This window comes from Urtica dioica, chromosome 10 (genome assembly GCF_054948205.1).
Source record: "Urtica dioica subsp. dioica isolate 48M chromosome 10, U.dioica_male_clone48M_v1_H2, whole genome shotgun sequence".
Taxonomy (NCBI): Eukaryota; Viridiplantae; Streptophyta; class Magnoliopsida; order Rosales; family Urticaceae; genus Urtica; species Urtica dioica.
In genome coordinates this window covers 5185294-5196767 of record NC_142765.1, presented here as the reverse complement: position 1 = coordinate 5196767, position 11474 = coordinate 5185294, and the positions used below count along the sequence as shown (strand labels likewise).

The following is an 11474-nucleotide window of genomic DNA, read 5'->3' as shown; positions in this document are numbered from 1 at the left end:
CGAGTCTACCCCGACACTTATCAACAAGTAAATGAATGTTCCGAGATATAGCTCGTTTTACTCGAGGCAGAGCTTCATCTCCAAGATCGTCACCACATCCCCCAACCTCTTAAGAGACATCTGAACACGATGAGATCTCGCTATACAGCTCTAAAATTTTTTCCTACATGAACCAAGACGACCTCAACTCGCTGGCAAAATGGCGGAAACACAAAAACATGTTTTCGATATTGTCCAAGATGACCCAAGATATGTATATTCGATCCTGATTTTAACGGTGTCGTTCGAGTCGGCATTTAGTAGCTCAGATCGCATCATTGTTGATCAAAGGCATAGTTTGAAACCCGAAATGGTTGAGGTATTCACCGTTTACAAAGATTGGTGTCAACACGAACAACGTTCTCAAGAAACATTTGTGAACATTGATCTTGTTGATAATTTTGATATAAGCTTTCAAAACATGACTATTAATGAAGTGTAGACTTATTGTAATGTTTTACTCATAATTTTTTTGTAATGTTTTTATCCTCCTTTTAAAAAAAATTATTAATAAAGATGCAATTCATTTACATATTAATACTTTGTTTTAAAATTTTTGCATTTGAGTCAATTTCATTTACTATTTAGATTTGATTTTTAATTTTTTTATTACATAATGAAATGTTAATTTTCATCAAGTCTAACGAAAACTTCGCTTCCGCTAAGCAATGGAAAGTAAGAAATTGCCTAACAGAAATACCAATTCTGTTAAGCAATGAAAGACACGCTAAAAGAGTGCTATTTTTATTTAAAATTTTCATTAGGTATATCTAAAATTTTTATTTTTAAAACCATTATTTTTGTCTTTTTCCTAAAGGATTGATGTTATACTATGAAATATGAATCCATTTGGGCCCACATTACTCGCATAGTGGTGGGTCAATGTAAAGTTGCGATTATATAAATACAAAAAACCGGTCGAAAATATCTGGATCATTTTACTAGTGCCACGTGTCACTTACTTCTCAGAGATCCACGAGGCTTGTGTTCTGTGCAAAGATCCAAAAAGCCCATTAATTAACTATATATCATTTGATTTAAAAAAAAAAAAAAAAACCAAATATCAAGAAATGTTAAAGCTTTCTTATATTATTTAGTATACCGCTTTAGCCTAAATCACCGGTTATTGCAAATGGGCGGTGCTAAATCTAGGTCGACACGTTAAAGGCAGAATCTGATACCGGTTCACATGTTGCCACGTGTCATAGAAATTGCTATATATATAATGCGTATTCATAGGTAGGTCATCCTATCTTTCTAATTTCCTACTATCTATGACTATCTATCTATCTTAGACAACAAATTTCTCCATAATAATAAATCAAAACAAAGACCTCTTTCTTTCTGGTAATATTTATTTCTCTCATCACTTTGGTTTTGATTCAAAGTGATATTTGTTTTAAAGAGTTTCTTTTCTTTGTTGCTTCTTCTACTTAGATAATCTTCTCTGCCATGGGAAAATTTTGGACCTTTCTGACTCAAGCTCACACAGTTGCTGGGTACGTAAATTAAAATATAAATGATTATTATATATATTTAGATACTTATGTATATGCATGATCTCTCAAAATAATTATTAAATTTTTAACTTTTCGCAGGCCAAGTTTGACGTTGCTCTATCCCCTGTAAGTATGTGACTAATATCAATCATATATATATATATATATATATATATATATATATATATATATGTATTAATATTTTTTCTTCTTCTATAAATTAATGTATGTATGTATGTATGTATGAATGTATGTATGTATAGATATGCTTCGGTTGTTGCCATTGAAAGCACATCAAAGCTTGACGACGAGCAATGGCTTGCATATTGGATTTTGTACTCCTTTCTAACTCTTGTGGAAATGGTCCTTCAACCAGCTCTAGAGTGGTAAAGAATATTATATAAATTATGGTGTCTATATTAATTATTCTAATTTTGAGATTAAGTTAATTGAATATGTTAAACAAAAGAAACTTTATTTGATTAGGTTACCAATATGGTATGATGTGAAGTTGGTGTTTGTGGCGTGGTTGGTTCTTCCACAATTTAAAGGAGCGGCTTTTTTGTATGAGAGATTTGTGAGAGAGCAAATCAGAAAGTATAAAGGCCATCCAACACTTAATCATACTTCCAATGCCAAAGGAAATTAAGAACCAGTTTGTTGACTTCATTTCTCCCAAGAAAGTGAGTCTTATTTTTCTTCTTCTTCTTCTTCTTAAGTATAATAATAGTGTTATTTAGATTTTGTATGATATTAGTCTAAAACACAGTTGTTCTTTAATGGGTTGCAGGATCACGAGGTGCTTTTGACTATTCCAAAGGACCTTCATGTTCAAGCCAATGTAACTTTTTTTTTTTTTCTTTGTCGGTTGTTAATCTTCTTAACAATGAACAATTTAGTAATTTAAGCGTTTGTGTGTGGGTGTTTTTTTTTTCTTCTACTTCGTAATGAGCTATTGAAAGTCCTTGTAGTGGGGCCATAGTGTGTTTGTAACTTGAAATTCTTGCATCATGTCACTATGAGCTTTATAAATTTGTTTTCTTCATACTCAAGCAGACATAGATTCCAAAGAGGGTAAAATGTCCATTTTAGCTCCAATTGATTAAGTAGAAATGTGGAAACCGAAACTTAATCCGCATATTTTACATGTCCAATTAAAACGCGAAGCTTAAAAATTAAGAGGGTATTTTATATTTATTTTATTTTCAGTTATTCAACCTCCACTTTGAAAGTGACGTGAAATTATCAACTAAGTTATGCTAAGTATCACATTACTTTTAATTTTCACAAAGTATCAATATGAAGTAATTTTACTATGTTTGTCATCCACTTACTTACACTAAAAGCATGAATAATTTTTATGAAACGTTAACGTGCTGGCTTGTCATGTGGCGTGTCTTTTATTTAACTTTTTCATTTGTAAATTGAAATAATTAATGCGTCATTCTTTGTTTCTTCTTTGATGAACGTTTGTTTTTTCTTTTTTCTCAAAGTTGTGCACGGTCTGATGATTTAGTCTAAAATCGGTCAAAAAAACCAGACTCGATCGCCCAAAACGGTCTAGAAAAATCTAAACCGGATCGGAAAAAAAAACTATGAAAATCGGAACGGTCCGTTTAAACCGGTCCGGTCCGGTCCGTTTAAACCGTTTAGACCGTTTTGGACCGTTTATACCGGACCGTTGAGACCATTTCAAACCATTTAAGATCGTTTTAAATAGTTAAAAAAATATTAATTTTCCGGAAAGGAAAAAAGAAAATTCTGATTTACACAAACTTGAGAAACGACCATTCTTTAAATTTAAACTCATCATCACAACATAGTTTACAGTAGCATCAAAACAAACATAAGAAAATGATGACAACATAAAGTTTACAGTAGCATTTTTACCAAGTAGTCAATTACTAACCATATCTGAAAACCATAATGACTTGACTTTCTAGCTGATTTTGTACTTTTAGACGCAGGCTGATTTTGTTCAGCCATAATGACTTGCAGATCTGAAAACCAAAATACCAAAACACTCGAATCATATAACACTCAAAATATTTCCCAAGACCTTTACCAAGTAGTCAATTACTAACTTTTTTTTTTTTGAAAACAAGTAGTCAATTACTAACCACGTAACGTAATAACCATTAGCATAAATTTTCCAAGACCAAAAAAGAACCAGTCCAGTCCAGTAGCATAAATTTGATTGTTTTATATCAATACGTGGTCAACTAATTTATCACATTCACAAAACACCATTAAAAATAAGATGAGAACAAACATGAAAGCTATTTCATAAAACACCGGCGGTTGTTAACATGTGTATAGCTATCAAGACACCATTCAAAACCATCAACATAATTAAGATCGTAATGGTTCATAAAACCATCAACATTTTATTTGGGTTATTTTGGTCTCTTGTACGGTTGAATGTGTGAGGGCTGCTATCAACTGCTTGCATATAACTTGATTGAATCACCATAAAGCCATTTAATTATCGGAAAATCAGGAAAATAACTAATTTAAACATTTGACATTATTAAATAGTCGGCATTTGGTAAATTTTAGGTAAACAACCACTTTTAAACGTAATTTTTTGGTAAATAGCCAACGTTTAGTATATGAAAGTGATTATTTACTTAAGATTTACGTCTGGAAATGGATATTTTTCTAAGATTTACCAAACGTTTGTTATTTAGCAATGTCAAACGTTTAATTTGACTATTTTTCTAATGGACCCTTTAATTATAGCTCTTCTCTTCATTTTGATTTTAGGGGAAGGACAAGCTTCATGTGTGAGGAGTAGTGAATTTCTTATTTCACTTGTTATTTGATTGTTTGGTTTTGGATTTGGTTTCCTCGTCATTTTGTTTGTAATATTGTGATGAAAGAAGTTTTCGATATCTCGACGAGGAGGAAGCGAATAGAGTGCTGGTGTGAAAGTTCTTCGGTGAGTTCCAAAAACGGTTGATAACTCGTCGGTGCCTTACCTCCATTCTTTCATCACAATATTTTGAGAGAGTTACCATCACTCAAAAATAGTCTTTCTATTTTTCTATTTTCATTTTTTATCTTCTTTTTGGTTTGATAAATTTGTTGTCCGATACATTTTTAAAAATCAGTTAATATGAAAGTACTGTCGTTGAACCTTTAGTGTATTTGTTGTCTAATACATGTTTTGTTGAAAAGGGAAGGTTTGTCTACCATTCATTGACTTTCACTGCTGTATCTGGATAGTTATGGAGCTGCCTCAAAAAAAAAATATTAATTGATAATAGAAGTGCAAAATGATGAATTGGGTTGGATATCAAAGATCATTATTGCTGGAAAGACAACGCGCCACTCTTATTCTTGAATTAAATTCCTGCAAAATACCAATCAACGATCTTAACAGGCCCATATATATTTTTTTATTTCTTAACCAAGTAATTAATAAATTTTTACCATATTTATTTTGCTTTTGATGTTTGTCATAAGAAAATAAAATATAGGCTAAGACATTGGATTTAGCCATTACTGTTTTTTAAAAACAAGCTTCAATGCATAATCTATTAAACAACTTTGATTCCAATAACTTGCCCTAAACTCTTTTAATTATTTAGATATATAATGTGGACTATTTTTGATGGTTTTGAAAGTTATTTTTTAAGAAATCTTATTACTGATCTATATGTCTCTCAATTTTCATTGATAACGAACTATGTGAATCATGCCTCATCAATTATATATAACTACTTATTTTCTTAATCATAAAACTATCTTTTATCAATGATTTTTAAATACTCGTGCCAAATTTTTATATTACATTTCTATCGTATTAAATCATACGTGTGTAGCGCGTACCCGCAGCAAGACCATCCACGTGGAAGGCATCCAAGTTAATTATATCCAATTTTTTTTATTACTAGTTTGAAAGCCGTCCGTGGCAAGGCATGTTTTTATTTATTTATTTAGCATTATTTATTAAAAAAATGTATTTCTTGTTTTGGTATCATTTGTGTTATTTATTTATTTGTATTTTTATGTATATCTTAAACAAGCAGTATGACCCGCGCATTGTTACGAAATGATTAATATATTTTAATCTGGAGAGAGAAATATGTAGAGACATGTTCATAAATATTTAAGTTTGAAAAAAATATACTTAAAATTTTTTGGAGACATTTTTATCTTTCTGATAAAAAAAAAATCGGTACGAATAAACACTGCTTGTATTTAGAGTCCAAAATTTTTTTTTTCTAAAAAAAAAAAAAAAACCAAAACAATGTACATTGAACTGTTTTTTGTGAGTAGAGCTCATTCTTCTACTTTATATATATATATATATATATATATATATATATATATATATATATATATATATATATAATTTGAAAGTGAATTAACTTTGTGTTTTTTTAATTAAAGACTTATGTCTTTATACCTACATTATATCTGCATGTGTAATTAGAAAAAAAAAATCTTGTATATTGTATGTATATAATTAATATATATATATATATAGGGAGAGAGAACTCTGTTTCAATTTGCTGATACACTGATCATTATACGAAAATCGCATTTAGCCGATCATCATATAAATATCATATTTAGCCTCGAAACCTTAGTGAATGAAGAAGCTCAGAGAGCTTAGGACAGAGATCTCAGATCTAGAAGATGAGAGAGAGAGAGAGAGAGAGAGTTGACGAGAGATTGGTTGAATTTGTTACTTTCTCATTCAACTGACTCAACTGATTGGTTGAGTTTGTATTTAAATACAAGAGTAAGATTGAGTCTGAACCATTGATATTACAACTGCCTTACTCTAATATAATGGTTTAGACTCACTCTGATATATACTCTAATACACCCCCCTCACGCTTAAATGGGCGCAACAAGATAAGCTTGGAACAAAGTTTAATAAACTGGGAAATTGGGAGTGCCTTATGTGTTTGGTTCGGGCATGGAAAACAGGGTTGCTAGCTAGCGAACCAGCACCCAAGTTGTCGCACCATATGACTACAGGATCAGAGTTGACAGCTGTGCCTAACTCTGTGAACAGCGATCTGAGCCAAATAATTTCTGCAGCAGCGATGGAAAGCGCTCGATATTCAGACTCCGTTGAGCTTCGTGTGACCACGTCCTGTTTCTTTGACATCCACGTAAGGATATTTTCAACAAGAAAAACACACAGTCCAGTGGTTGATCGTCGATCATCAAGGTTTCCAGCGTAATCAGCGTCAGTGAACGCTGTCAGTGTCAAATTTGGAGCAGTTGTGAACTTCAAACCTTGACATGGTGTGCCAACTAAGTACCTGAGTAATCTTTTGCAGGCATTCCAGTGATTCACTGTTGGTGCTTGTAAAAATTGGCTAAGTCTATTCACGGCAAAAGCTATGTCCGGGCGAGTCATGGTGAGGTATTGGAGTGACCCAACTACACTTCTGTACTGAGATGGGTCGTCATAGAGCTCACTATCACCTCTGTGAAGCTTCCGATTCTGGCACATAGGTGTCGGACTAGGCTTTGAATCCGTCATGTTGGTCTTTGACAAAATTTCTCGCACATACTTCTGTTGTGTGAGGCACAAGCTATGTGAATCTCTGGCGGCTTCAAACCCCAAGAAGAAATTTATAGAGCCAAGAGACCTTACTGTGAAGGACTTGTCGAGGTCGGCTATGGCTTTGTGAATCATAGTGGTGTCATTACCTGTGACTAAGATATCGTCTACATAGACTAGCAGGAGAATGCATATCTCGTCTCGTCGGTAGATGAACAATGATGAATCTGAGGTTGAGTTTTTGTAGCCCCATGCCAGTAATGCCTGACTTAGTTGTTCATACCACGCCCTCGGTGCTTGTTTGAGACCATAGAGGGTCTTGTGTAAATGACAAACATGATTTGGTGCGGATTGGCTGACAAAACCTTCAGGTTGGGACATGTACACTGTTTCCTTCAATGTACCGTTTAGAAACGCATTATTTACGTCAACCTGTTGTATATCCCAGTTGTTTGTGACTGCCAGTGTAAAGATGACCTTGAGAGTAATTGGCTTGATAACAGGATTGAAAGTTTCAAAATAATCCACTCCTGCAGTTTGTTGAAATCCCTTTGCCACCAGTCTTGCTTTGAGCTTATCAAGGGACCCATTTGCATTGTGTTTGACTCTGAAGATCCATTTGTTGTGGGTGACTTTCATGGATGTATCATAGGGAACTAAGCTCCAAGTGCCATTCCGCTGCAAAGCTGAAAATTCAGAGTCCATGGCTTGTTTCCAACCAGGATTAGATAAAGCCTCTTTCACCGTGTCAGGTTCACTTTCAAAATTACATAGAGGTGATATTACATTTAACAAACGTGGCTTACTAATACCATTTTTGGCTCTGGTTATCATATGGTGGCTGTTGGTTGTTTCTGGAGGAATTTCAGGAAAAATGTTGTGTTGAGTGGGACTGGTGATGGAAGTATGAGCCATGTCAGTGTTTGGTAACATGTACCTGACATTTGACGAGTCAGAGGAATCAAAGGACTGAGACTGAGGGCTATGGTGAGAGTGTTGGTTACTGTGGGTATTTTGATTTCCTGTGTTTGACAGTTGTGTATATGGAAGGTCTAGGCTTTGGTCTGACGGGTTGTGGGGCTGTGGAGGTGGTCCAAGAATAGACTGGCTAGGGTGTGACACGTGTATGGTGGTGATTTGGGGTGGTTGTGTTTGAGGTTTTGAAAACATGGATGTGTAAGGAAAATTGGTTTCATCGAAAAGAACATACCTGGCAATATAAACACGCCCAACATCGTTTAAACATCTGTAGCCTTTGTGTGAAGGACTGTAACCAATGAACACACACTGAGAGGACTTGAACTGAAACTTGTGGTTTATAGGGCTTAAGAAAGGGATAACAAGCACAACCAAACACCTTGAAAAATTTATAATCAGGTTTACAATGAAAGAGCAACTCAAAAGGGGATTTGAAGTTTTAAGACAACTGAAGGAATTCTATTGATGATGAACACGGCAGAGACAAAGGCATCCCACCAATAAGAGTAAGGTAGGTTTGATTGGGACAGTAAAGTGAGGCTAAGTTCAGTTATGTGGCGGTGTTTTCTTTCGGCTTTTCCATTTTGCTGGTGAGTGTGAGGACAAGAGTGTCTAAAAACAATGCCAAGTTCAGACATGATGTTGGTTAAAGGTCGAAATTCCCCACCCCAATCGGATTGTAGAGATTTGATTTTTGTCTTGAACTGTCTTTCAATGTAAGCCATAAATTTCAGAAAAATGGTTTTGGTTTCAGATTTGGCTTTTAGAGGAAAAATCCATGTGTATCGTGTAAAATCATCAACAAAGTGAATGTAATATTTGAAACCAGAGATGGAAGTGTTTGGTGATGGACCCCAAATGTCTAAGTGAATAAGCTGAAAAGGTTCAGTGGTTTTGGTCTCAGTTTTTGTGAAATTGAATTGATGCATTTTTCCAATGGCACAGGACTTGCAAAATTGCAGATTTTTGGTAGAAAAGTTTGTGCTCAGAGTTTTTAGGACACAATCAAGAACATGTTTTGAGGGGTGGCCAAGTCTTTTATGCCATATATTCACATCATTTGTATCTGAATTGTTTGAACTTGTGTTACAATTAAGCACTTTGCACTCTTTATTTGACACTAATTTTTTAGAATCAGATACACATTTTGACAACAACAAATGAGCATGACATGACTCAATACAATCTTGATTTTGAAAAGAAAACATAGGACTATGCAGAGAAGAGACAAAAGCTTGCAGTTTGGGCTTCAAATGCTTTGAAATCTTGGAGAAGTCCAGTTGATAAAGACCTCCTTTAAGAGCTGCAACCAGCAGAGTTTTCATCGTGGCCTTGTCCTTGATTAAGCATTTGTCATGATAAAACTCAATTAGAATGTTATTATCTTTGGTAAATTGAGAAATGCTAACAAGGTTTTTGGTTATGAAAGGGACATGAAGGATGTTTTTGAGTAATAGAGAGCCATCGTTTGTATGTAAATTCGTGTCACCAATATGTAAGATTGGAAGTTTAGAACCATTACCGACGGTGAGTTTGTCTTTTCCTTTGTACTCCTGGTGGATGTTGAGATTGTTCAGGTCCGCCGTGACGTGGTTTGTGGCTCCGCTGTCAAGATACCAGTCTGAATCGTGACTCTGATTCTGATTGGCTGAGACATAGACTTGAGCTCCACCTCCATTTCCTTGACTGCTGTTGCTGGTGTTGGTTCCCTGGTTCGTGCTCGGTTGAAAATACGGATCAAACCGATTGAAGCACTTGATAGCAAGGTGTCCAACACGGCCGCAGATTTGGCAGGTCGGTCGATTGTTGCTATTGCGTCCTCCTCCTCGAACTCCACGTCCGCGTCCTCATGATTGAGCGTTTCTTCCACCATTGCTTTGATTTCCACGACCACCTCTTTGAGAGAAGTGAGCCATCGGAGACGAGGACGAGTCATTGAGATTCACCGAGTTTTGGCTTTCAATTCTCATTTCTTGAGACTGAAGTGCAAACTGGACTTCTTGTAGAGACGGATTTTCAGGTCTGCTTGTCAGATTCACAACGACGGACTCGTACTCGGAACCGAGTCCTCCAAGAACGTAGAGCACCAGATCGACATCGGACACCGGGGATCCAGCGGAGCTGAGTGAATCAGTGACATTCTTCATCTTGAGAATGTATTCATCCACGCTCTGATTTCCTTTCTTCATTGTTTGGAGAGAGAATCTGAGTTGCAGAGTTCTCACTTTTGAGGCAGTTCCAAAGATTTGCTTAAGTGTTGACCATACTTCAGACGATGTTTCACACCGATTGACATGTCCTAGCATCGATTCGGAGATCGATTGGAACAGCCAGCTCAGAACGAATTGATCGTGCCTCATCCCCAGGACGTGCTCTGAGTTCGATCTTCGAGTGATTTCACCATTCGCGGCGACAGATTCCAGAAATTGAGGAGGAAAAGTGATTGTACCTAGCAAGAAACCGTCCAGGCGATGAGCTCTGGTGGTGGAGAGAACTTGCGAGGTCCAAAATTGGAAGTTGTTGCAATCCAGCTTCAGATTGAGTGGATTTACGTGAGGAACGTAATTCTAGTACATTCGTTCTCTGTTTTCCGGCGAGCTTGACTGGGTAGCTTGAGACGCCGGAGGATACGCCATTGATGAGGACTTAGAGCTTGATTTGGACGAGCTCTGATACCATGAAAAAGCTCAGAGAGCTTAGGACAGAGATCTCAGATCTAGAAGATGAGAGAGAGAGAGAGAGAGAGAGAGAGAGTTGACGAGAGATTGGTTGAATTTGTTACTTTCTCATTCAATTGACTCAACTGATTGGTTGAGTTTGTATTTAAATACAAGAGTAAGATTGAGTCTGAACCATTGATTTTACAACTGCCTTACTCTAATCTAATGGTTCAGACTCACTCTGATATATACTCTAATAGTGAAAAATTGCCATCTCCTTGGTTCTGCACACACGGTTCTTAAATTCATTCTACATGCATGCTTTTTATATACTTACAGAAATCACAGTTGTAGTTTCTTTCTTTTTCTCTTATCTTTTATGTAAGTTATATTTCTATAAGTAAAATATAACCCATAATAAAAAGTAGGTAAAATATAACTAAGTCAAACTCTAATACATTAAATAAACAAAAAAATTAGGAAAATAGTCAACTTAATTAAACGTTTGACATTGCTAAATAACCAACGTTTGATAAATCTTAAGTAAATAGCAGTAAATAATGATGTGGCCTAATATATGGAGGTGACTATTTACCTAAAATTTATCAAACATTGACTATTTAGCAATATCAAACGTTTAAATTGGCTATTTTACTAATGGACCCTTGAATAAATACAACAAAAACCATGAATAATAGAATTGGCCGAATACCAACAAAAACAATGAGCAATATCAAACGTTTAAGTTGGTTAAAAATTAACTATTTA

General features: G+C 35.2%; 1 protein-coding gene across 2 annotated transcripts; it reads left to right on the top strand.

Annotated features, from left to right (window-relative positions):
- The first annotated feature begins 1399 nt into the window (after positions 1 to 1399).
- LOC149383220 (protein HVA22-like) lies at positions 1400 to 2590 on the top strand. Of its 2 annotated transcripts, none has more exons than XM_089628943.1 (5): positions 1400 to 1538; positions 1638 to 1664; positions 1802 to 1924; positions 2025 to 2221; positions 2329 to 2590. In XM_089628943.1, exons 1-4 carry the CDS (start codon positions 1492 to 1494, stop codon positions 2185 to 2187), a joined length of 360 nt encoding a protein of 119 aa, XP_089485069.1. In that variant the 5' UTR covers positions 1400 to 1491; the 3' UTR covers positions 2188 to 2221; positions 2329 to 2590. The 2 variants fall into 2 exon arrangements, with proteins under 2 accessions (XP_089485069.1, XP_089485070.1); XM_089628944.1 differs by having other exon boundaries at positions 2308 to 2590.
- The last annotated feature ends 8884 nt before the right edge of the window (positions 2591 to 11474 follow it).